General features: G+C 48.8%; 1 protein-coding gene across 1 annotated transcript; it reads right to left on the reverse strand.

Annotated features, from left to right (window-relative positions):
* Nucleotides 1-433: 433 nt before the first annotated feature.
* POLR3G (RNA polymerase III subunit G) lies at nt 434-27,872 on the reverse strand. The gene is made up of 8 exons (XM_083158449.1): nt 27,702-27,872; nt 24,077-24,195; nt 16,762-16,891; nt 9,259-9,327; nt 7,580-7,630; nt 5,255-5,310; nt 4,604-4,735; nt 434-721 (listed from the first exon to the last, which is right to left on the reverse strand). Exons 2-8 carry the CDS (start codon nt 24,191-24,193, stop codon nt 638-640), a joined length of 639 nt encoding a protein of 212 aa, XP_083014575.1. The 5' UTR covers nt 24,194-24,195; nt 27,702-27,872; the 3' UTR covers nt 434-637.
* Nucleotides 27,873-27,949: the final 77 nt, after the last annotated feature.

Below are 27,949 nucleotides of genomic sequence, written 5' to 3' on the forward strand. Positions count from 1 at the left end.
CACCCCAAAATTTTACCAGGGCCCGGCCTTCCTCTCGGCTGCCCTGATGCACAGTGTACACTCAGCTTATTCTACATATATCAGTGGCTCACCAAAGCAATATGTAAAAGAAAATGTAAAATAAATATGTTCCCCATAAGTTTTTGTGCTGAGCAACCCCCTCCTTTCCAGATGTTGGCACCCTGGAGCTGCTTAATTTATAGACTGACTGGTTTGCAGGGAATAAACCTCAAGGTTTGATAAAGTTGTTCCTCAGTTATACAGCTTCGATTGTCTGTAACTATTCAGTTTTTCATCACTGTCTCCTATTGTAAAGCACAATGAAATATGCTGCGCTATATAAGAACCTGTTAATAATAAGAGTGTATATCTGCAATCTCAATCGCGAAACAGTAGAAAACAGACAAATAAGGAAACAAGACCTTTGTGGTAATTCATTTATTGTCTTGAGCTACAGTAAGTACAATACATACCCTCAAATGAAAGATAGGCCTGCATCTTGTGCTCCAAAGATGTAGCCGTTATTTATCCTTTACATACAAGTTTTACATTGACACAAATCATAGTTTGAAAATAAATAACAGATATACAATTCCAGCACCATACATCTTGTTCTAGATCATAATGTAATAGCTGCCTAGTAGGTGGCTTCATCCATATTGTCATCACTGTTGCCAAAATCATCTCCATCTTCAAAATAAGAAGCAATGTAATCGTTTTCCTGCAAGGTATACAGTATGTTGCTTTAGTAATCGGTAAATGCCAGAGGAGATTATGTACTATGACCCATCAGGCAATCCCCTGCATCCTCTAGTTATGGCCCTGCCTGCAGTCTTTTATATATTTTGCCTTTTTTGTTTTCATTTAGGCAGTGTGCCGTGCGGTGCTGCGCTAGGGGCCTGGCACATAGTTCTGCCTGGTATTGTAGGAGCTGGGAGGCGGGGTAGGGTCAGCTCAGCTGTGTGGAGACTAGTGGGTGCTGCAGCTGTCCGACTCCTCTTCTTTTGCCGGGCACTCGCTGAGTTGTTACAAGCGGGTGCCCGACGGCTCCTTCGTAAGAGGAGTGGTCTCATGTATGGTTATGCTGCGCTGGGATGTCAGACGGACAGCGGCAGTACCCAGCACAGCAGGGAGTCGGATGGCTGCTGGCCCTGCGGTCAGTCACCCGTGCATGGATCCGGGTCGCTGCAGATATCACAGGATGCCACACGCATTCAGGAACAGGTAACTGGGTAGGGTGGAGAGGTGGTCAACCTGGTATCTGGAGGTGCTGACCTACAGTAGTTCTTGTTCAGCCCCCTCACCCCCCTGCATTCTCCTGCATGACATTTTCTCTCACGTTGCACCCCTCCCCCTCTCTCTTTCTCCTTCCACTCTCGATCTGACACCCTCTGTCTCCTTGATTTCTTCTCTCTCTCTTCCCCCCTTCTCACCCCTTTCTACCCGACACCCTGTCTCTCTCTCTCATTTACTCTTTTTCCAGGAAACACTCTTTCCCTCTGACCCCTCTGTTTCCTCTCCCCGACACCCTCTATCCTGTCCCCTAATTGTAGTGACTGACAACTGCATGGGGGGGGGGCCCTAATCAAGAGTTTGCTATGGGGCCCACATAGCTGTAGTTACGCCCCTGCCAGGACCACATGGGCCTATAGCTGAGAAGGTTACTGGACCTATACTGAGAAGGGGAGGAGCTCTGATATGTTCTGTGTGAGTATAGTCAGATCCACATGGGTGTGCACAAACTCTACATGGCCCCACCATTTCAGGATAATGTGGAAGGTTGAAGCAATACCCCTTTCACACCAAAATCCTTGGGCTCACCGGGGAATTAGACCACTGTTCCAATGCAGGTCAAACTCCTTTTAGACCATGGCTCTGACTGGGGTTATTCCCGAGATATTCCTGTGTTGGTGCATGAGTGCAGATATTGGCCCTTATTCAGATCTGTTCGCAGTACAAATTTGTTCTCAAAATGGGCAAAACCATGTGCACTGCAGGTGGGGCAGATGTAACATGTATAAAGAGAGTTAGATTTGTGTGAGTTATTTTGTTTCTGTGCAGGGTAAATACTGGCTGCATAATTTTTACACTGCAATCTAGATTTCAGTTTCAATACACCCCACCCAAATTTAACGGAATGCAGTGTAAATCCCGGCGGTCGGGATCCCGGCGTTCAGAATCCCGATCGCCGACATCCCGACACTTTCTCCCTCTGGGGGTGTCCACGACACCCCCGGAGGGAGAATAAATTAGTGTGCCGAGCGTAGCGAGGCACCGGCCCCGCTGCGTGGCGAGCGCAGCGAGCCCGCAAGGGGGGGGCGATCCACGTCCCCCCCTTGTCGGGATTTCGGCGATCGGGATTCCAGCGTCGGGATTCTGAACGCCGGGATCCCGACCGCCGGGATTTAATACTGAATCCAATTTAACTCGCTCTGCACAGGTAACATCTGCCCCACATGCAGTGCACATGGTTTTGCCCATTTTGAGAACAACTTTGTACTGTGATCAGATGTGAACGGAACCAGAGTCAGATCATTGACATTCTTTACATTCGTTGTTCCCAAGGCCAACCCAAGTTGGATTCTCAGATCACTCATCCCAGGTTTTTGTGGGGACCCTTTCACACCGAGCCATGACCAGGGTTACCCTGGGGTGAAGCAGTAATGTGAAAGTGGTATAAGAGTTAATTTCCAGAATTATTCTAGGAGATCTATTATAGAGAACGCTTGGGACCTTTAAATTCTCAATACATTGGCCAGAATTACCATCCTAATAAACAGATTTGATATACTTTGCTTTTATTTTCTGGCTTTCTGGCCAAGAATAGCTGAATTCTGAATGAGAAACAAATTCCATAACTTATTTTTCAATATTACTAGACAATGTACTTTTTTCTATTTTTTTTTATTGAGCGTTATTATTTCAGGATTAGAGCAATACTATACTTGCAGATGGATCTAAAGTTGTTACATATATACACGGTACAATTTTTCAATCAATCTCATTCATTTTGGCCCTTCTAAACGATATTGGTCAAAATATTGTGCAGTGTGTATGCTACTGTGCAAACAACAATGCACGGTCCTGCTGTCTCATTAATCAAGGTTGGTCATCGGCGGTGTTGACAGCTCAATTTGGCTAGCTTTAAAAAAAACGTATAGACTGTAGCTAGATCGTTTGTCATTCGTCAAATCGTTCATATGCACCACATCTTTCATCCAGGATACTGGTGAAGTTCAAAGGAAATTGGTCACCAATGTCTTTCAGTGCATACATCGTCCAGTATAGGCCCTTATACATGGGGCGATTTTCAGCTGAAAGCAGCTCAGTGTTGTCTTTTGAGCTGCTTATAGTTCAAAAGCCGCCCAGTGTGTACAGCAGGTATGGGGAACCTTTGGCCACCCAGCTGTTGTTGAACTACACATCTCAGAATTCATTGCTACAGTTTTAGCATAGCCAAATTGCAAAGCTGTAGCAGTGCATGCTGGGATGTGTAGTTCAGCAACAGCTGGAGGGCCAAAGGTTCCCCATCACTTGTGTACAGGCATTGATGATCATCGCTGGAAGACGCCGCTCATCTGCTGGTAATACCAGCAGATGAGCGATGGGATGGATGACTTTCCATAGCAGCCTGCTATAGAATGTTGTCCACCCCTGGGAAAATTGCTCGGAAGGGCAAAATCCGCTCAGTGGGCAGTATTCAATGTGAAATTTCGCCGTGTGCAGCGAATCCTGTTTAGGATTCGCTGCACACTCGCTGTGTTCCGGAGGGCTGGCTGCCACTTGCTCTCTCCATATTCAATGTCGGAGGGGTGAGTTGCCCCTCGCGGCGAATCTTAACCCCTGCAGCGGACGAGTGTCCGCGGCAGGGAGCCGTGGGACGGTGGCAGGCAGGGAGATTGAAGTCTCCCTGCCTGCCCCAGAACGTATGTGGGGGGGAGGTGGGCTCCCCGGGACCCAGGCAGCACAAGCTGCCCCCCCCCCAGAGCCAGCAGGGGACCGGGTATATACACTGCTAACGATCATGCATATGTAATGATCGGGTGCAGTGAATATATGAATATCTAATGAGCGGCTCCGCTTCCGGCCCCCTGCTTGCTGCTCTGTGTAAAAAGAAAATATATATATATATATATATATATATGTGTTGGATAACTGGCACTCAGGTGAGGATGGGTCTTCAAATTGCCTTGGTGCACTGGACACCTGGTCACCCAGGTAATGTAGAGGATAGAAGGGAGCAGGCACTCGTCGGACTTAACCACAGCAGAAAAAACTCCGTTTTTTCTGCTGTGGTTAAGTCCGATGAGTGCCTGCTCCCTTCTAATATATATATATATATATATATATATATTCGCCATAAAACACTGCAAATTTTTCTCATTGAATACTACCCAGTGTGTTTGTACTGAACGATTTTCAGCCCAGCGATTTTCCCCATCATCGTTGTCCATACATGCTGGGCAAATTCGCCCAGTGTGTATGGACCTTTTTCATAAAGAGAAAGTACAGTACTTCGTAGTTTGTGCTAAACTGGATGAACCAGTAGTAAATACAGAAATGTCTGACCGTAAAGCTTGATATGTTTAAAAAATATAATTACTTCCTCTTGTTCTTCTTCATCTTCTGGTTCTAACTCAACCTCCTCCTCATCATCTTCCCCCTCCTTCTTCTTTTTTTCTGGATTTTCATTTTCTTCATCAGATTTTTCATCGTCACCTTTTTTTTCCAGTTCCTTTAAACAGTATAAGAAAATTCTCTAAACACTGATAGGGCAGGTTCTTATATTGGTTAAGATAAGGTTATAGAGACAGTAATCCTCTTTTTACCACCTGCTTAGAATACAAGCCTAAAAACGGGTGCCGGACAGGGTCCTGTCAGTCGGGATCCTGACTGTCAAAACACGACAGCCGGGTTCCCGACGGCCACCTGCTATTTTCCCTCGTGGGGGTCTACGACCCCCATAGAAGGAGAATAGAATAGCATAGCGAGCCACCGTGCCTGCAAGGGGCTTAGTTGCGCCCACCATGCTGTCTGGGTCCGGCCAGTCGGGATCCCGACTGTCGGACCCCTGTACCACACCCCCTAAAAAAGGGGCACTCTAAAAAGCACTAACATTTTTAATTAATGGGATTTCATGGCATTTATATGTGATATACTTATATATCTAATATCAAATACTAGTCACTGTATTTTATCCAGTCATCTCGGCTTTGCTTCGGTCATGAAGACAAATATTGTACATGTAACCTACCTCAATTTTCTTTAGGACATCTACGTTGCTGCTTGGTTTAACTGCTTTTTTCACACCTGCAGTAGTAAAATTGGTAAAAGCGTAAAGTCTGTCAAAGTTCATACTGAGGGGCAGATGTATGACAGAGTGATAACAGAGGAGAAGTGATAAAGTGCCTGGCACTTTATCACCGGATAATCAGCTCCTAACTGTCCCTTTTTAAACCCAGCCTGCAACCAGGGCCGCCGACAGGGGGGTGCCATGGGTACAACTGTCCCGGGCCCCGGCCTCTGGATGGGCCCGGGCAGCTGCCCACAGTGGCACGGCACCACCCACCCGCAACAGACAATACATCCCCCCCTGGCCAGGCACGCACAATACACAGTGCAGCCTAGGATACAGAGGGGCTCGGCGCCCTGCAGGCTGCACTTTGCAGTGAGTGCTTAGAGTCCCGACTGGTGGAGGAGGGAGAAGATGCCGCAGCACCATCGCTGCTGGAGGGAGATGTTGGTAAGTAATACTAATTGGGGGGCGTAGGTGGGGTGCCGGCGGTGGGGGTGCCGGCACACGCGGGGGGGGGGCGGGGGGGAGGTGTGCTGAAGGTCAGTCCCAGGCCCCAACCTTACTAGTGGCGGCCCTGCCTGCAACTTAACAGTCAATGCCACCACGGAAAAAAGTCCCAAAAAATGTACTAGTCTTACAGCTGCTGCTATGCCAGCTATGTCTTACCTATTTGGTGCCTTACAGGATCCTTCCACGTGTGAATTTTACCATATTCCCTACCGTAGATGTATCTGACAATCACAAAAAAGTAGAACCTCAGGTAATCACCTTTGGAACCACTTGGGTCTTTCTTGCAAGAGTCTGACAAAGTAACTCTAAAAGGTGGTACTGATGGTGTAATGATAGCATTACTGCCTCACAGCGCTGAGGTCATGGGTTCGTTTCCCACCATGAATCTAACTGTGCGGAGTTTATGGTACTTATGTAATATCTGGGCTCCCGTTTTTCTTATGACACCGCGTACCCGCTTCGGGCGCGGTGGCTCGCTGCGCTCGCCACACTATATAAAATCAACTCCATGCGTAGTTGGATAGTGGGGGTATGAAAAAATGGGGTGCATTTAACATGGGAGCCCAGATAATACATAAGTACCGAGTTTATATATTCTCCCCGTACTTGTGTGGATTTCCTCAGAGTACTCCGGTTTCCTCCCACAATCCAAAAATATACTGGTAGGTCAATTGGCTCCCAACAAAATTAACCCTAGAATGTCTGTGTGCGTGTACATGTGGTAGGGAATATAGATTGTAAACTCCACTGGGGCAGGGACTGATGTGAATGTTCAAATATTCTCCGTAAAGCGCTGCGGAATATGTATGCGCTATATAAGAAACTGTTAATAAATAAATAAATATACGGTACAATTATTGAACTAGATTGCATCGCATGCAAATTGCATGCAATGTGTTCTAGTTAAAAAAGTATGTGCAGCATATACTTTTCGAGCTGTGCGATGGGATGTGCGCGGGAGTTTGCATCTCATGGCACCAGGCAATTGTACGGTGTATGGACACCTTTAGGCTTTCAATCGGAGAAGCTACATAGCTTTGATATGAAAGCCGAGTTGAGCTGAAGATAATCCATCCAGTAGAATACAGCACCTAGCCGGGGGTGGAGGGGGGTCATAATTCAGGGTCCACCACCCAAAAACACAAATTCTACAGGGATGAGATTCATTTAGTCGCGGAAATAAACTGCAGGGAAATTGTCAGAGCCATAACAGACCAAAAATCCTCTCTGTACTGGCTCTGCCCCCTAAGTGTCCAACATCATGGTGCCACGAGCATGACATCATTACATTGCACAGATAGTGCTGTCTGATGACCAGGACATCCTAAAGATGCATTGATTGGCTGTATAGATCGCTAGGTTGGCCACTCACAGCACCCACATTACACCCTTTGGAGCTGCAGCAGTAATCATGGCTGCACGGTGCCATTCCAAGTGCAAAGGCTATGGGGCAGAGACAGTGCCAGGCTGAGGAAGGCTTGAACAGAAATTTCGCAAGTGCCCTTATTGCAGGTGCCAAAAAAAAAGAATGATCACATAGCTCTGGGTACTTTTCCTGGTTTACGTATTAGCAAAATATTTACCAGGCAAGCAAAAAGGCTGTATTTTAATAGAATTAGGTGTAAAAGCCCAAGGCTACCAACCCTTTCCCTGCGTGATCAATGGTACGGCTAATTGAATCTGGCTCACAAAGTGAAAAAAAAAAAAAGGTCTTAAAAATGCAGAATTTGTGTAGGAGAATAATTCAGAAGATTAAGTACTTGATGTTATTACGTTTCTTTGTATTCTTGGCAGCTTTCATCTCCCTTGGAAGCATTCGCCAATCTGTCATAGGAAATAAATATTGATGTGAAGAGAGAAGTGATTAATAAAATCCTAAAATACAAATAAGTTAACTGTGTCTTTCCTGTTGCTGAGGAACTACATGTTTCAGCAGGCATTTGCATTGACTAATTCTCCGACAACTGGAGCTACAGGCTGGGGCGGATTTAGGTTAAGGGAGCCCCTAGGCACAACAGTAACGGCCGCCACTCCCCTTGCCTATTATTATTATTTTCATTGATTAGTTAAACACCCTATGTACTGTATACATATTTACTAAATCGGACAGCTTACAGGGGCAGGGTGTCCATTTGCACTCCATTCAAGATAGCATATGCTAGAGTATAGTAGAAATATTTTGCAGTTACTGGTACACATAGGTGCCGATTTATGTTTTTACTGGTGGCTGCTCAAGCCAAAAATATAGAGGGGTGGCTTCATGGGGAAGGGGTGTGGCCACAAAATAATACCAATTTATAATATGGAGCACAGTTGTCTCCAATATTAAAATTACGGCAACAGAGTTCCACATACATAAATGCCCCCACAGTGCAGGTACTCCACGGACAGAATACACTCTTCCCATCATACTGTTTCCCAGGTGGCGGGTCCCACGATGTGGGTGCTGCAGCCACAAATTAGCAAGTTAATATGGCGGCCCAGCAGCGGGACTCGGGCCCGTGGGTGCTCATCAATTTCCGTGGGTGCTCGGCCCCTGAGCACCCACAGAATTGGCACCTATGCTGGTACATTTCAGACTGACTGAACCAATACAAGCTTTCAAGTGCCGCTCCCCAACAAGTGCCGCTCCCCTACACGTGCTGCCCATAGGCATGTGTCTTACTTGCCTAATGGGAAATTCACTTCTGGCTAGAGGATGCCCACTTCTACTTTGCTAGGCCTACCTGTTGACAGGCGCACAGCTTCTATTCACAGACAGAAAAACAGGGGGCGTGGCCAGCAGCTCTCTGACCATGCCCCCATTATGATGTCAGCAGGAGATGTGGCTCGCGTGAATGTCATCCCTGTGAAGCTGCTCCCCCATTTGGCTAGGCCACGTCCCCTTACTGGGAACATGCCACTTTACTGTGGGCAGGAACCAGTTAGCCATTTAATGTAAATCATGCCCTGATTTGCCCTGATTGGTAGTGCAGAAGTGCAGATGCCTGCAGCTATTATTTAGAATTTATTTTGGGACCTCAGCAGGCATACAAAACAAAATCCCAGATAAATGCCTGTTTTTGCGAATCTGGCAACAACAACAACACCACCACAGAGGTCTTTTAACTTTTCAATTATTATATGTTTTTTTGCCCTAAAATCTAATTTAAAAGATTGCAAAATTCACCCTGTTTTCACGCAAAAAAAACAATATCATGGCGAATTGAATTCCCCTTACTATTCTGTTATTGTTTTGTTCACAATTGTACGTCACAATGGAGTATGCTGGCACTACATACTGTAAGTAAGTCTATAATGCAGAACAATAGGTGCTCTGTGTCCATATTGTTCAATTCGGAAGAGCAGGTAGAGGTAAATGCTTTATAAAGTATTTCCCTACCGGTCTTTACACTTGCAAATAGTACTATTACTTGTAGAATAACAATATAAATGGGTCACTGGGATAATACCTGGTGTCCACTCTTCTTGGAGTTTTTTTTGTGCTTCAGTCTCATACTTCGTAATATACCGTTCAACACCTGAAAATATTCAAAATAATGAGACAAGCATAACACATTGGCCCAAACATAATAGCATGCGATTCGCAGGTTTTGCCCCATAGCAGCAATAATTTAAAATGGAAAAACAACCTTTACATCTGTGAGATAGATGCTGAAAACCACACAAGTAACTGCATTTTGCAGGCTATTACCTTTGGGCCATCGTGTTTTCAGCTTCCCCCTTGTTACTTTGGACTGTGCTAGAGGGGGGTATTTATCAGAGCATGGAGAGAGATAAAGCGCCAACCAATCAGCTCTTAACTATCATATTTCAAGCACAATTGAAAGTTGGCAATTACAAACGGATTGTGTAATAGTAGAGATGTGCACCGGACACTTTTCGTGCTTTGGTTTTGGATCTGGATCTCCCTTCATTTTTTAGATCTGAACACCTCACAATGAGCCTTATTCTGGTTCACTCTTAGAGGCAAATTCCTTCTCAAATGGACAAAACCATGTGCACTGCAGGTCAGGCAGATGTAACACGTGCAGAGAGAATTAGATTTGGGTGGGGTTTTACTTCAAAGTAAGATCTATATTGCAGTGTAGAAATAAAGCAGTCAGTATTTACCCTGCACAGAAACAAAATAACTCACCCAAATCTAATTCTCTATGCACAAGTTACATCTGCCCCCCTGCAGTGCACATGGTTTTGTCCATCTAAGGAGGATTTTGTCAGAAAGAGTGAACCAGAATAAGGCCCAATATGAGGTGCAAGATGGATTTGTCCTTGGGCCCTCCCAAACACCCTTAGGTTATAGTAACAGAACATGCACAGTTTAACAGACCAATCATTTCAGTGACAGGGTCTGCTAGAACTGTGGCTGAAATGATTGGTTCATTTGGGCCCCCACAACTAAAAAAAAGGGGTGCTCTGTCGGCTGTATCAGTCCTGGGATACCCTGTTTGCCGGATTAGTCCAGGGGTGCTGCAAAGTCTGCTGTGTCAGTCTATGGGTGTTTTGTAAATACAAGTAATATGCACTCAGCTCAATCAGCACTGTGTGGGTCTGGAGTTCTCTTGATATTTTCAGTAAAGGCTCATCCAAGTCAGCAGTGGCGTAGCTACAGGGGTCGCAGCGGTCGCACCTGCGACCGGGCCCCTGAGCCAGGGGGCCCAACCCCCGCCACTGTCCGGCCGTCCTGGATGAGCAGTGGCGGGCTGGACCGGGGGGCGCATAATCATTTAGCACTGCGGGCCGTCTGGTGCTCCAGTGTGTATTATCCTCCTCCTGATGACAGCAGCGCCGGGCGCGGCTTTAGGAACATGGACGCTGGCCTCCTGCACTGAAGACATATCTAGTACAGGAGGCCGCTACAGGGGGCGGGGCTGTGCGTGGATTGTAGGAGCGGGGACGGAACTACTGTGACCCGCTGCCGCCGGCCTGAGCCCCAGCGGGTGGAAGAGGTGAGAAGACCAGCGTTGCTATGCCTGAGCACTGAGCAGGGAGCTGGAGGAAGAAGCCAACGCCGCTCTGCCCTGGCGGGTGGGGAGAAGATCGCTCTGCTATGCCTCAGCAGGGAGCTGGAGGAAGAAGCCAGCGCCGCTCTGCCCTGGCTGGTGGGGAGAAGATCGCGCTGCTATGCCTCAGCAGGGAGCTGTATGAAGAAGCCGGCGTCGCTCTGCCCCGGCTGGTGGGAGAGGGGAGAAGACGCCAGTTCCACTATCCCCCGGAAGTTAGATTGTGTATTCCACTGATTCAGTGGAGGACGGAGGACTGCAGAGGATATGGCCACTGGCCAGAAGAATTGGGGAAGGGCTTATCTGTAAGTGCAAAGCTGCAGAAAGTATGCAGGTCAGTGCGTTCATTAAAGTGGATGCTTTTAAAGCTCCGTGAGCCCAATGCTAGTGACCCCCATCCATGTGTCTCATGCTACCAGCCAAGTGTCCCCTCCTCACACCCTTATCTCACTCCATTCTTCCCATTGGGCCTGCCTGGTGCCAACCATTCAAAAAGTGTCTCCCACCATCTCACTGATTCATCACCAGCCCACTGCCCCATCTAATTGCTTCTCAGCAAGAATTCCCTCCAGCCAGTCCAATCACAGTGCCCCCATTTAGCCCAGTGTACCCCCTCTCCAGCCTACTAGTGTTTCCTCCTCTCCCACCATCTCACTGCTCCCTTCCCATCCATTGTTGTATGTAGGGGGACCCCAAGCTGACCTTTCGCACCAGGGCCCATGAACCCTTAGCTACGCCCCTGCAAGTAAGACATAAAATAAGTGAATAAATGACATAGGGTGGGATGCTCTAACATCCGCGCCCCCTTACCGCCACACATAACCGTCTACCTCTAACATAATTATCGCATATGCTCTAACATATGCGATAATTATGACAAAAGACAGCTTGTGTTAAGAGCGGTCTTTTTCGGTGAGCCGCCGTTGCGTGGCGGGTTCCGGCGGCTCCCCCCTCCCTCTCCCTTACCTGGCAATTTTTTTTGCTGCTGCAGGGGGGGGGGGGGGGGGGAGAATCTCCTCCTCCCTGCACCCGGAATATGATTTTCGGAATATGACGACACAGGTGATTGGGGGGGCGCGAGTCAGCAGTGGTCAGTGCAGGGTGGCGTGGGTCACGTTAAGAAGCCCATAGGCTTCTATGGGGTATTGCCAGCTTTTGTTGGCGATACCCCCCGCAGCGAAAACCCGCCGTGCGGGTTTTGCTGCATATCAAAATTTGTGTTTTAAAACATTTCTGTGGGAAGGTATTCCTGAGTGACATGTATGCTATATTTACACACTGCAATACAAGTAGGCAGCATACATGTACGGCTCTTGTCCTGTTCCAAAATATGGGGACAAAAGGATTAGGGTCCCCCGTTTTTTTCAAAAGTGGGGGAAACTTATTATATATAAGGTCTCAGCCCAGGCCAGGACCCTGGGGGAGTGGCGACTCCTTCCAATAAAGGGGTCCCCCCTCCAGGGTATCACCAGCCTAGGCTGAAGCTCGAGGCTGTCCCTGGCGCCCCTGGGCGGTGGGTGCCAGGCTGATTGTAAATAGTATATACATTTGTGGCCAGTGCACTTATAATAAAACATTGGTAGCTAGTGCTTTTTATAAAAACATAAACATTGAAGGGCAGTGCCCTATGGTGGCCCTTTAAAAAAACATTGGTGGAAAGTGCTCTATGGTAGATAGTGCCCTTTATAAAAAAAATTGGTGGCCAGTGCCCTTAAGCCCTTCAGTGGTGGGGTTTTATTTTGGGAGCGCTCCCCACTGGGTGAGTTTTTTATGGGGAGCACTGCCTTAAAAAAAAACCCCACCACTGCCTCCCTGGGTCTGGGCAGCCCCGCTGAACTGTCAATCAGCGGCTGCCCGGACCTGCGCACCCGCACCCTGTCCCTGGCAGCCGGCTTGGGTACTTGTGTATTTTGGCGGCGCCCCCGATGTCCGTCGTACGACAAACAGATCGCATGCCATGCACCCGATGGCATACGATGCGATGCGATTTTGACCCCCTATACAATCAAAAATCGTATAAGCACCCTAAAGGGTGCTTTTGAGCACCCAAATGGGTGCTTACAATGTTAAATGCACCCCCACGCCACCCCCCCACTATAAACGTGAACCCGAAGCGTGGCGAGCACAGCGAGCCCGCGAGGGGCGGCGGTACGCGTCCTACGACCTTTTCATACCCCCACTATCCACGTCGGCGTGGAGTTGAGAATAGAATAGTGTGGCGAGCGCAGCGAGCCACCAAGCCCGAAGCGTGGCGAGCCCCGCGGGGGCTGCGGATACCTTCACAGGTAAACGCGTCCCTTCGCGGGCTTCACAGGTATCCGCTGCGCTCGCCACGCTTCGGGCTCGGTGGCTCGCTGCGCTCGCCACACTATTCTATTCTCAACTCCACGCCGACGTGGATAGTGGGGGTATGAAAAGGTCGTAGGATGCGTACCGCCGCCCCTCGCGGGCTCGCTGCGCTCGCCACGCTTCGGGTTCACGTTTATAGTGGGGGGGGGGGGTGGCGTGGGGGTGCATTTAACATTGTAAGCACCCATTTGGGTGCTTAACATTGTATAAGCACCCATTAGGGTGCTTATACAATGTTTAATCGCATCGCATCGTATGGCATCGTATGCCATGTACAATGGCATACAATTTCAAAATTGTATGCCATCGTGCACTATCGTACATCATCGCGTCGCATCGCATACCATCGTATGCGTTATGGTATGCGATGCGCGCCGCCAAAAAACACAAGTACCCCGGCTTGTCATAAGCCGGCGCCGGGAACTTCAATAGAAAACCCGGAGAGGAGGGGGGAGGTGGAGGGGAGGGAGCTGGGCAGCACCGAAGCTGCCTGAGTTCAGTGATTAAACTCAGCAGCGCTGCCCGGCTCTAAGCAGTGGCAATCCCGAGAATTTTCGGGCTTGCCAAACTGGACAGTGAGGCACAGCCCGGAAAATTCTCGGGATTGCCACTGAAGGGGTTAAACAAAAATAAACATTGGTCGCCAGTGCCATATAGTGCAAGCATTGGTGATCAGTGGCTTTCTACATTATATACTTACAGACTGTAGCTTCTCCAAGTGAATGCGGTGCCGGCTCCAGCTAGTTCCACTTTCTGTTCGCGCCAGGCAACTCCGGAGGTGAGTAGCCAGTGTGGCTACAGGGGAAAATATCGTTCATGCTGTTTCTTCCACATACACACTGAGTGATGTGGAGAAACAGCATGATTGATACAGGGGGATTGAGCTGCATGTTCGGCCGACCTCAATATCATTAACAGTGTGCAAGGGGTGCATTGTTAACATTATTAGGCATACACACTTGAAGATATTCTCATCAATATCGTCCTGAATCCCCTTTCTGAACGATATTTGTGCCAATATACTCTAGTGTGTATGGGCCTTAATACATAGGATTTGGGTAGTACATCAATAGGTAGGTCACATAGACAATCATAAAAGAAAACCTTGAGAGTAAGCAAAATGCAGGATTGGTGCAGGCATTTTGAATAATAATTTCCACCAGTTGTGGACCCTCCCAGCCATTCCAGAAGGGTAGGCAACCCTGATCTAACGCTCCCTGCACATGTGACATCAGCCCCAGCTGCAGTGCACATGGTTTTGCCCATTTTGAGAACAACTTTGTCCTGCGATCAGGCCCATTATCTCTTGATTCACTTACCCCCTATCCAACCATTTATTCAGTGTCGATTCCTCTAAATCAGCCTGCCCTTTATGTCCACAATCTGTTGAGGTTCTACAAAGTGTCTTTGAAGGTTAACTTCTCTTATCAAGTCTCGCTTACAGGCATTTCTCCAGCTTCAACATATTACTAGCATACATCCTTCTTTTGTCAAAGATGCAACCAACCATATTCATTCTTGCATCAGTTCTTACCTCCTATGAAACTGAAAGCCTGTTTCTATATGACACTCAGACTTCTAACACCCCCTACATTATAACTAGAGGGTCCGGATCTTTGGGATCCGACAGATCCGAATATCGCGATCCGAGCCGGCTCGGGAGTTCCCGCCTAAATTCTGGACCAAAAACGAGGCAAAACGTCATCATCGCGCTGTCGGATTCTCGCGGGATCTGGATTCTATATAAGACGCACGCGCACCCCGCCATCTTTACTCCAGCATAGGAGAGGGAAGATGGTGGTTGTGCTCTGTGCCGTGTGCTGTGCTATAATAATAATATATTATTTTGCTGCTGCTCACTCGATTAGGGTCTGCAGGGGCTGCTGTACACAAGTCCATTGTACAGGGGCTGCAGTGGCCAGTGTACAAGGGGCTGTACAGGGGCTGTGTTCAGTGTGACAGGGCCTGTGTACAGTGTGACAGGGGCTGTGTCCAGTGACTGTGTCCAGTGTCCAGGGGCTGTGTCCAGTGTACAGTGTACAGGGGCGGGTGTACAGTGTACAGGGGCGGGTGTACAGTGTACAGGGGCGGGTGTACAGTGTACAGGGGCGGGTGTACAGTGTACAGGGGCGGGTGTACAGGGGTTGTGTCCAGTGTGACAGGGCCTGTGTCCAGTGTACAGGGGCTGTGTCCAGGGTAACGGGCTGTGTCCATTGTCCAGGGTCTGTGTCCAGGGTGACGTGCTGTGTCCAGTGTCCAGGGGCAGTTTCCAGTATGACGGCTGTGTCCAGGGGGGGGGGGGGGGGTGTCCAGAGGCTGTGTCCATTGTCCAGAGGCTGTGTCCAGGGTGACGGGCTGTGTCCATTGTCCAGGGGCTGTGTCCAGGGTGACGGGCTGTGTCCAGTGTCCAGTGTGACGGCTGTGTCCAGTGTACAGGAGATGTGTCCTGGGGCGGTGTCCAGAGGCTGTGTCCACTGTCCAGGGGCAAGGTCCAGGGGCAGTGTCCAGTATGACGGCTGTGTCCAGGGGGGTGTCCAGAGGCTGTGTCCATTGTCCAAAGGCTGTGTCCAGGGGCTGTGTCCAGGGTGAACGGCTGTGTCCATTGTCCAGGGGCTGTGTCCAGGGTGATGGGCTGTGTCCAGGGGCAGTGTCCAGGGTGATGGGCTGTGTCCAGTGTCCAGGGGCAGCGTCCAGGGGCGGTGTCCAGAGGCTGTGTCCAGTGTACAGGAGCTGTGTCCAGAGGCTGTGTCCATTGTCCAGGGGCTGTGTCCAGGGTAACGGGCTGTGTCCAGTGTCCAGGGGCAGTGTCCAAGGGGCTGTGTCCAGTGTGACAGGCTGTGTCCAGTGTAAAGTAAGAAAAATAAATAAAAGTAATAAATAAAATAAAAACACATTTTTGGAGGATGATGGAGGAGGAAATAGTGGGAGATCAGCAACCTGATAGAAGTGCTGAAGCTGCTACCACCAGTCATGACAAGGCTGATACCTCTTTGTATTTTTTGCTCTTTGGAGCATTTCTCTTTTTTTGGGATAGTTTATTAAACTGCCACCCTCTGCCCCTGCAGTGCCGCTCTGCTTCCAAGATGTGCCAGGTTGGAAGTGTAAGGTCCACATGTATGTGATGCCCACTGCTGTCGCTTAGCTTAGTCATCCAGCTACCTCGGTATAACCTTTTGGCCCAACTACAGTAAATGAAAACAATTTTGTAAGCTGTGAAGTGATCAAAATTGACTAGAAATTAATGGAAACTAATGTTATTGAGGTTAATAATACTTTAGGGGCAAAAACAGGCCCAAATTCTGTTATTTTAGCCATTTTTAGCATTTTTTCATAAAAATCCAGATCCAAAACCAAAATCAAAATTCACAAGGGTGGTTTTGCCAAAACCAATCCAGATCCAAAACACGAAGGGAGATCCAGATCCAAAACCCGAAAAAGTGGCCGCCGCACATCTCTAATTATAACATGCCATCGAGAAACAAAATCAGCCTCTCTGGTGGCAAGCTCCACTTTGAAATTCCCTATGCGGGCTACTTGTGAACCCAATTTAATTTCTAATGAATATAATCATACTCAGCATATAGGGAAATAAACATTTCATACTTTGCTTTTTAGCTTCTTTTCCTAGAAAATATGGCAGTCTTTTCATGGTGCCTCGCAGCTCTTGTTTTAACGCTCGCAGATAGTCCTGCGCTTCGCTTTCCGGTAGTGGAACAGGTTTGTGCTCTGTATGCTGTGAATAGAAGACAAGAACAAAGTAATCCTCTAACAACTGCAGTATAGCAAACTGAAACAAAAAACAACACAAAACAAAAAACCCTCACACTCCTGAAAGCGGTTTACAAACCTCTATATGTTAGTAAGGACATTTTAGCATAAGTGACCCTTAATAAAAACGCTGACCTGACCTATATTTATTTTTTTAACATTCATGGGCCTACTTCAGAGATGGACGCTATGTTTGTGCAGTTGAGCAATTATTGGTTACTGCACATGTGTGAAAACTCTGTAAATGCCACATGATGCCTGCCTTACCCTAAGTGTTTGCCCTAACCCTCTGTCGCAAACAGGACCACAACCAGGGGGGTGCTGCGGGCATAGCTGTCCCGGGCCCAGCCACTCTGACATAGTGGTAAGGGCTTAGGCAGCTTATTCATCTTACCAGTACAGTCCCCAGCAGAGGCAGAACTATGGGAGACAATGCTGCCCGCTGCCCACCAATCCATGTCTGAATAACTCTGTGCTCTGTTGCTACAGGTAAGACACTGGCAGCACTATGCTGAGTGTGTGGCACATGCGGGGGGGGTATCCCTAATAAATGTGGGTACCAGGGGGTGTCGTTAATGTTTGCAGTATAATGTTTTATGTGTTTTACAGGTTTCTCATTGTTTTTTTTGTTTTGTTTTTAGTGAACGATGTTTTTGTTTAATACAAATAAAGACCTCCCAACTGTCCCGCATTTTGCGGGAACGTCCCTTTTTTCACAGGTTCGGCAGTGTCCCGCGGTGGGGGAACAGTTGGGAGTCCCCCCGTCACCCATGAATAGACACTGTGCACATGCACACAGTGTCTATTCCTGCAGCCTAAGGGGCTGGGGACATAGCCAGCAGCTCACAGAGCCATTAGCCATGCCCCCACAGTGGCGAAAATGGCGGCGTTTATAGGTAATGTGGGGCACCAACATATATCAAGCCTCCGGGCATAGGGAGAGCAGTTCCGGCCCTGCCGAATGCTGTCCAGGCAGTCACCTGTTCATCAAATTCCAGAAGGCACCCACAGCTGCTGCTTTGTGTCACGTGATCGCTGGTCTGACCCGCATATATATCCTGGCAGCCTCAATGTGGTGGCATGCTTTATGGTTTCTTTTTTTTGGGGGGGGGGGGGGGGGGGGGGGAGGCAGGGGGCCCGGACAGCCAAAATAGACCCCCCCCCGTCTATTTTGGCTGTCCGGGCCCCACATTTTCTAGTGGCTGCCCTGGTTGCAAATGTAGATGCTTAGAATAAAGCTCGCAGCACACAGTCTCTGGGAGGATCCGGAATGTATCCGCGAATGTGACCGCATTCTCCAACTCCCATCCGAAGCTACAGAGGCCTTGTTTAAAGGGATTTGAAATGGAGCAACCCATACCCTGCGATGGTGCTGGTGTCACTATGGTACTTGGCACAGTGGGCCTTTCTGAACCACCATCACAGTTGCATTGTCCATGGTCACAAAAGTGTGCGTCTCAGCACTAGTGGGTCCAGTTATGCCCTGGTGCACAGGGAAAGGCTGAGATCAGAATTAGCATATTTTCACAGCCACTGCTGCACTAACGAATGCTTTATCGTCCGCCTCTGGGATCCACACACATTGACAACATTCTAGTTTTAAAAATGAATGCATCCATACCTGGGCTTAGTGTACAACATTCTTACAACACGTTAATAGAAATGTCAAAATATTCCTTATGTGTGTCAACATGAGCCGAAGATGCTCATTAATGTATCATTTTAATCATCATCAATACAGTAGAATACTTCTCCATGAATGCCACTCAACACCACAGGATACCTCTAGTGTCACCTGCATTAGGCAATGGTCCATTTTGTTCATCATTCTCTCAACGCAAGCCCTTTGCTTTGAACTGGGGACATCACAATCCTTACTCTGGTACAAGTTAGGCTGTGCCTATCTCTAGGCTGGTCATTTAACTTTATATAATTAGCCAGCTCCAAGTAGAACCAAGGATTAGGCCGGTTGCTGTTTCAAACCGCCCATTGCCAGCAGGGTGAGGTGTAAGGCTATCTCTGGCCTGGTAATAAGGCTTTTTTCTCTACTCCAAACAAGCATTAGGCATGGAAAGTATTCATTACAAAGAAGGGTCTTCGATTGCAACGGTAAAATATTACATAAGAGACTTATATAATCTCCTATATATTTGGCTACATCTGTCACTCAAAGTGGGTGTCTGTGTCTATAACGCTCTGTTCCTGGACTTTCCTCTTAATGTGTGATTGCCTTCATCTGTGCTGAACACCTTTCTGAGAAATTAACCTGTTTAAAACAGGTGATGGCAATCATACGGGGAAGTCTAGAAACAGAGCATTGTGTCCCTCCTGGAGAGGGTCATGTTGGGAGGTATGTGACAGAGAACCAGCCCAGTGAGCCCACAGACAGTGCCAGACACCCACTGCCTTCCCATGTTGCCCAGCACTGCTACTCCACAGCCACCAGGTGAGCGCCCCCCTCCCGCGATTTGCGGCAAAACCTCCCCCCCCGCACGCCCCCCCTCTCCCGCGATTCGCGGCAAAAACAACCGCGACCCCCCCTCCGCGATTCGCAGCAAAAACACCCCCGCGACCCCCCCTCCCGCGATTCGCTGCAAAAAGAACCCCCCCACGACCCCTCCCGCAATTCGCGGCATAACCACCACCCCGCGACCCCCCCTTCCCGCGAATTGCGGCAAACCCTCCCCCGTGACCCCCCCCCCCCCCGATTCGCGGAAAAAACACCCCCCCGCGACCTCCCTCCCGCGATTCGCTGCAAAAAGAACCCCCCCGCGACCCCCCCTTGCACGATTGGCGGCACCCCCCCTGCGACCCCCCTCCCGCGATTCGCGGCACCCCCCCCCGCAATTCGCAGCAGCCCCAGGATTAAATGGCACATGCAAAACACTGACATGGCTATGGTCGACAATGAAAAAGGTTGACATGAGTTTTTGAAGATTTATTTTAAATTTTTTTAATTTTTTCATATTCATTGTCATGTGTCGACATGGACACCAATGAAGTGGCACACTTATGTCAACATTTACATGTGTTGACCTTTCTGTGTTGATTTTTTCTTGTGGCGATTCGCGTCACACCCCCCGCAACCCCCCCTCCGGCGATTCGCGGCACCCCGGCACCCCCCTGCGACCCCCCCCCCTCCCGCAACTCGCGGCAACCCCCCACCGGAACCCTCATGAACCCTGCTCTCCCGCGATTCGCGGCACCCACCCCCCGCAACCCCCCCCCCTCCCGCAAATCGCGGCACCCCCCGCGATTCGCGGCAGCCCCAGGATTAAATGGCACATGCAAAACACTGGCACGGCTATGATCGACAATAAAAAAGGTTGACATGAGTTTTTGAAGATTTATTTCATTTTTTGAATGTTTTCATATTCATTGTCATGTGTCAACATGGACACCAATGAAGTGGCACACTTATGTCAACATTTACATGTGTTGACCTTTCTGTGTTGATTTTTTCTTGTGGCGATTCGCGTCACACCCCCCCGCAACCCCCCCCCCGCGATTCGCGGCACCCCCCGTGACCCCCCACCTCCCGCAATTCGCGGCAACCCCCCACCGGAACCCCTGTGAACCCCGCCCTCCCGCGATTCGCGGCACCCAACCCCGCGACCCCCCCCTCGAAATTCGCGGCACCCCCCGTGATTCGCGGCAGCTCCAGAATTAAATTGCACATGGAAAACATTGACATGGCTATGGTCGACAATGAAAAAGGTTGACATGAGTTTTTGAAGTTTTTTTTTCATTTTTTGAATATTTTCATATTCATTCTCATGTGTCGACATGGACACCAATGAAGTGCCACACTTATGTCAACATTAACATGTGTTGACCTTTCTGTGTTGATTTTTTCTTGTGGCGATTTGCGTCACACCCCCCCCCCCCACAACCCCCACTCCCGCGATTCACGGCACACACACACACCTCCCCGCGATTCTCGGCACCCCACCCCGTGACCCCCCCCTCCCGTGATTCACGGCACACCCCCGCGACCCCCCCTCCCATGATTCGCCGCAACCCCCGCCCCGTAACCCCCCCTCCCGCGATTCGCGGCACCCACGCGACCCCCCCTCCCGCGATTCGCGGCACCCCCCCCCGCGGCTCCAGAATTAAATTGCACATGGAAAACACTGACATGGCTATGGTCGACAATGAAAAAGGTTGACATGAGTTTTTGAAGTTTTTTTTTTCATTTTTTGAATGTTTTCATATTCATTCTCATGTGTCGACATGGACACCAATGAAGTGCCACACTTATGTCAACATTTACATGTGTTGACCTTTCTGTGTTGATTTTTTCTTGTGGCGATTCGCGTCACACTCCCCCCCACCCCCCCCGCAACCCCCACTCCCGCGATTCACGGCACACACACACACCCCCGCGATTCTCGGCACCCCACCCCGTGACCCCCCCTCCCGTGATTCACGGCACACCCCCCGCGACCCCCCCTACCATGATTCGCCGCAACCCCCGCCCCCGTAACCCCCCTCCCGCGATTTGCGGCAACCCACCCCGCGACCCCCCTCCCGCGATTCGCAGCATCCACCCCCCCACAACCCCCCCTCCTGTAATTCGCGGCACCCCCCGCGACCCCCCCTCCTGCAATTCGCGGCACCCTCCGCGACCCCCCCTCCCGCGATTCGCGGACACCTAAGTTGCAATACAGGGCATCTTTCATACAATTCTAACCATATTTCTCATATACAAACGTTCACAAATTAAGGGGGCGCAGCCCCTTACGACGGTGTGAAGAGCGCCCATAGGGCGCGATGAATCACCTAGTATTATAATATCCATTTACTGTACACTCTGACTTTTTAACACATATAGGTCCTTATTCTGATTGAGTCGGACGGCTCCATGTTTGTTCGGACGGCCGATGTTTGGTATTTGCCCATGTGCAGAGGCGTATCTGCGCATGTGCGAACGCGTTGCACATCCGAGCACGGAGTGAGTTCCGTGCAGAAAATAATCGGTCAGAACCGTCCGAGCAGGGGGTGGAGAGGGGCGTGAAGGGCAGTTTGGGCTCATTACCATAGGCGTACACCCCGCATTTCATGGGCGTTCCCATGAAAACGCTGGGCGTACATATGGTAATGCGGCCATGATGCACGTGTGGGGGGGCGGACAGCTGACATAGGAGGTTATTCTGATCGGAGCGGCCAAACGTGCGTACGTTCGCAATTAACGTACGCTAGCCGTACGCGGCCGTTGGGGTTAAGTCCACCCACAACTCTGCCGCATACGTACGGGCATAAACAACGTAGAAGGGGAGTGGCGTACTAATGAGCGTACGCCAACGTACACGGACGGGCCAGCCCTTACACTCCGACAACTGGCGTACAACTGAGCGTACGCCGCCGTTTACGGACGTCTCTCGTCCGTCTTCCCACCGCCTTCTTGCGGAGATCTGATCGTACGCCAGCTTGCACGGACGGGTCCCTATTGTTTTCAATAGAAAAGTCAGCTTATGTCACCGCTCGTGAGAGTGAGCGTACGTCCGTGTACGCTGACATACCCTTCATATATATGGACCTGCAAATGTTGCCTTTCAACTATAATTATGTAAATTAATTAATTGATTGAATTAATTAATGTGCAAAATAGTGGCCATGGGATTAAAACATTGCTGAAACATCCTTTGTAGGTGTTAGATGTGGTTTATGTTATTGTATCATAAATACAAAACCTATGTTTGTATTAGAGTGAACACGTCAACACATGTCGACTTGTGTCGATTGAGTGTGCTACTGTGTAAAGTCTATGAAAGCACGTAGTGAATGTGTATAACTGTTTAACAAATACCTACCTTAGCATATATAAGCAGGTCTTACAAAGATTCTTACCTCAATTTAAACAAACCTTTAAATGTGGAGAAGTATAGAAAGATAAGCTTCCAATGTGTTAGAGTGATGTGTGTGGCTTGCAGGTAGTGAAATCATGGTTTGGACTTAATAGACTGCAGCATTGCTTATTACATTCAGGTGTATGTGTTTGGTAGTAATCCGCGTAAATTAGCTAACCCAGGCGCACGCTGGCATGCGGTATCTGTAGGGGTGGTTTGAGATGGCGGTTGGCGGCCGCCTGTTTTGTGTCCGAAATGAACGGTGCTTTAGTCGATCGTGCGGTAGTAGCACCGCTCATTTTTGGTGCACACCCCCGTGTACGCCCATATTTACGCCCATTTTCCCTCATTATTTCGGCCGCACCCCTCATCACGCCCCTATGCCGCCCCCAATGCCCGTACACTCGCGTACAGGTTTTTTCGCACGTAGAGACCCATCCGTAAGCGTTGTGGAGTTAGCGAATGTACGCATGCGCAGATCATTAAAAACCCCGGGACGTGCGCGTACGGCCCGGCCGCTCCAACCAGAATAAGGCCCATAGTCGGATGTCAGCTGCCTGCCCATATCCCTGCTTTCATACGGAAACATGTCCGAGTGGTCTGGAGCACTCAGGGCTGCCTGACTGCTCGGTCCATCATTCGCTGGTCGGTGACCAACGGAGGATGGGGGAGGTTCCCACAGATGGAGGAGGTGTTCACATGAAACATCCACTCGCTGTTCGTTCGCTCGGAGTCTTATCGCGTTCAGACGGTGTGAGCGATCCGTACGGTTGGCGGGGCTAAGAACACTCGGTTCCTGTCCGAAATACGCATCCATCTGAGTCAACTAGAATAAGGGCCATAGTGAACACCTAAGATAAGCATGTATACAAATGTTACTGCTTGTCCCCTTTTTTAGTAGGTACTAACTAGGCCTAGATGTATATATAAAAGACTAGCTACTCCTCGCTTCTAATAGGTGAAGTACCTCCAGTGAACACTAGACAAACCAACTTAATCCGTCGCAATTTTTGCAGGGACACTGATCTGTTTCAAACTTGCTGGATATGTAGAGAGGGAGCTGTGAAGACAGGGATTGGAGGTCGGGGTGGAAAGTTTGTGGCCTAAAAACTATCACAGCTCAAAGTGAAAGTACATTGCAGAAGCCGTCATTTTGACAGGCTTTTAACTAGTCTCTTACAAAAAGCAGAAGTGAGATAAAATACATACAGTAGATAAAAATCACACATGACCAATGTTAAGAAACTGAACTTCTTTAGTGTGAAAGTAAATAAATAGCTGACAAAAACCACTGTACTTACTGGGAATATGGGCAAGGGCTGCAATGCAGTTTCTGGAAGAGCTTCACCTCTTGAAAAGCCAATGGCTTGAAGATCAAATGTGAAAGATGCCCCTCTACCTCTTGCTTTGCCAGCCATACCTAAACAACAAATGTGTTATTATTAAAATGACGCAGAGTAGTGGTTATTCTGCAATCCCCCTGGAACCCTGAATATCTCTTACATACTTGTCATCTGTTATTTGTCTGTTTGTCGGTATTCATTAAGACACCGTTAGACTGATTTGGACAAAACCAATGCAAGGTGGGTTGATTGGGTCCAGATCAGGCTCACGGCCACTAAGAGCCCCAATTCCGACCCTGTGGTGGACCACTACACAAAGTGGGTTAGGGAGGCAAGATTTAGCAGGGTGTGGTACAGGGATCTTGACTGGCCGGACCCAGACAGCATGGTGAGCGCAACTAAGCCCCTTGAGATGTATGCTGGGCACTCATGCAGGGATGCTATTACCCGCTCAGCAGAGGATGCAGTGCAGAGAGGTTTCCCTGCTTTCCCTGCTCTGCATCCTCTGCGGCTGCGGGATAAAAATTAGATAAAAATACCACTATGTTGTGTCTTAATTTACTTAGGATGGAGGCTTACCAGATTGTGGAGATAAAAACGCCTGTAGAAAGATCTCATAAGGTAACGCTGGTTTTCCGGATCAACCAGGCCTTCAGGTGTCTCCAAAGTCCGCAATGCTGGATTCCTCACTCCTAAAGTTCCAGTTTTCTGCAACGCGTATCGGAACTTCCTTGTTCTTTCCTCAAGCAGTATACCTTCCTTCAAGGTTCCAGCTTGTGCACATGGAAATGACTATCGGCGCATCAGCATTCTGACATCTGAGGTGTCAATGGTGGAAGTACAAGATACACCGGCTTCCCTGGTAACTATTGCGGCAGGGTACAGCAACCCTGCCGACAGGGTTAGGGGTTCGGTAGCGCGTGCGTCTCCTGCACAAAGAGGGGGTGCGGACGCAAGTGCGTCTCAAGCACAATAAAGGTGGCAGTGCTTCAATGTTACATACTGGCATATGCCTCCATTTGAAACCCACACTATCCACGCCAGCCATAGAGTGGCGAGTGCAGCGAGCCCTGCGAGGGGACGTGTTACTCGTCCTCCCGACTTTTTCATACCCCTACTATCAACGTCAGCGTGGAGTTGATTTTATAAAGTGTGGCGAGTGCAGCGAGCCACCGAGCCCCGCAAGGGGACACGGAATACATGTAAAGTAATCCGCGTCCGCTCGCCACACTTTATAAAATCAATTAGTGTCATGTGACACTAGCCGCCTGTCCCGCGCAGAGGAACGCACAGCATTTTTATGGGGATGCCCATAAAACACTTGGCATTCCCCCTGCCCGCCCCCTTCCCTCCCCTCACAGTGCAAACGTCTTGGCGAGTCTGATACATGCGCAGACCCTCACCATCGAATTCGGACTTGAACTAAAGGGTCTGCATTGGCCCCTCAGTGTGAACCACCTCCCCAAACCCCATGGCTCCTCACAAAACAGGTCAACACTGAAATGGTCAACATGAGTCTGGTGTCAGTGTGCACATCTTAGCACATTGACCCCCAATGAGTGTACCGCGTTCACCCACCATGCTTTGGGCCAGGACCACTTTACTGTTTTTTTCAGTTGTAGTCCATGTGGCTGGTAAAGTAAGACAAAGTTTCAAATATTGTGAAAAACTCATGCTGATCTTTTTGTGTGACAAGCATTACCATGTCGACACAAAACATGTCGACCCACAGTCCAGAGCCCGTCGGAGTGAGTTGGGACAGACATCATGATGCCTCTCACTAGAATTGCTGCAGCTGGAGAGGCGGAGCATGTGGGTCGGCAGCTGCAACGCGGATTGGCTAGCTATAGTAATGGTGCAAGAAGGTACCAGGCACACCCCACCACAGGCAGTGCTGCAGCTAGCGGTGGTGGGGCTGCTGGGCTAAGGACAATGATGTATCCCTGCAGTACTGCCAACCGGTTCTCCACCCTAGGTGTGGCCCAAGCATTTTGGATATTGGAGACTCCTGTAGATCATACATTGAAGATAAACAGTATGTGAAAAAAGAACACACCAAAGGATATGGTCCAACAATGTTCTTAGGATGATAATAAACTCATGTTTCAGTCTTTCCTGCTCACATTGCGATAGATCTGCAAAAACTAGGAATAGAGACATCCATGGGGCAGTTCTGATCCCTTTGAAGTGAGATTCTAGCTTAAATGCCGCTGCATAAATAATTGTATTATTATTATTTCTATGTGCAGTATATGTATATATGTATGTATGCATGCATGTCTTAATGGGATACGGTCATTGGGTCTACAGCAAGTTGGTCGACAGTCATTAGGTAGACACCGTTAGGTCAACATGGGTCAAGGTCGACAGTGTCACCATGGAGGTTTTCACTGTTTTTTTAGCTGACAGGCGGTATTTCATGCCCTACCATCTACTTGGGAGTGGTGGGAGAATAAAATAGTGTGCCCGAAGCATTGCGAGCGAAGCCGACCTAGACACTGTCAACCTAATGCTTGTGTCGACCTATTGACCGGTCGACCTAAACCCATGTCGACCTAGAACCATGTCGACAATCTTGCTGTAGACTAAACAATCCCAACCCGTCTTAAAGTGGTCCTGGAGATGTGTTAGAACTCATTTCCCTCTGCTACCTAATTGCCCCCATTAGGCAGAACCAGAGCCAGTGGTAGGGTTTTTGGCACTCCTGTGCAAACCATGATTACCTACCTGACGCTCTGTTCCTGGACATGTATGATTGCCATCACGTGTGGGGAGCTAGATAAAGCTGTGTACACATGGGGGCGATAGGGGCGGAAATCGCTGGAAATATGGTCGCTGGCGACCATATTGCCACTGATTGGGAGTGTGCCCCGGCGATAAATCACCGGGTGCGCGCTCCCATTTTCAGCCCCATTCTAATCGCTGCTCGCAGGAGCTTGCTCCTACGACCAGCTAATTACCTCTGCGGCACCGTCAGCAGAGGTTCCTTTTCATCAGCGACCATCTCTGGTCGCTGATGCAAAGGAGACACTGGGCAATATATTGCTGAGCAATATATCTCCCCCCCATGTGTACGGGGCTATAGTGATAAGAAAGGTATTTTCACCACAGGTGATGGCAATCATACATTACCAGGGAAGTCCAGGAACAGAGCATATTCTCCCTCATGGAGAGGGTCAGGTAGGCAGGTATGGTGCTTTTTGTTAGAATGACCGTATAGGGCCAAGGTGGAAGTTAAACTAGTTCCACCTCATCAATAGAGGTGGCGTAACTGAGTTCACCGATTTAACCCCTGTATGTAATGACCTTTATCCTTAACTATATTTTCAGTATATAGACTGCTGAAATCCATCCCCTTCCAGTGGAATAGGTTGCACCAAGCAGTAGCAGATAACAAAAGTTGCAAATGATTGTAAAACAGAATTTCAAATAACCTAGAACGTTAGTTTAGTACTGTTCCCACACTATGCTACAGAACGCACAGTATTGTACCAAAATGTCAGCAACATTGGATGAGGTTCCATGCCATAATGTCCATATTTAAAATAGCCAGTTAAAAATATACTGCATGCATAAGGTTTACCAGCAGGCTGATGGGGCTCTCCGTGGAAACACACAGGCAAATCTACATTAGAGACACCTGTGCATGTGGCTACTGACTAGAATAATGAAACCATCCGCACAAAGCAGGGGAGGCAAAAAAGGGTGTGTTTGTTTTGTCTGCAATTTTCTGCTACTGGATAGAAAGATGACATGACACATAGAGCATTATGAATGAAAAGTGACATAAAAAGTGCAGACAATTGTAGACCATATTGGAGTGTTTGTATA

Source organism: Crinia signifera, chromosome 1, assembly GCF_055691185.1.
Source record: "Crinia signifera chromosome 1, ASM5569118v1, whole genome shotgun sequence".
Lineage (NCBI taxonomy): Eukaryota > Metazoa > Chordata > Amphibia > Anura > Myobatrachidae > Crinia > Crinia signifera.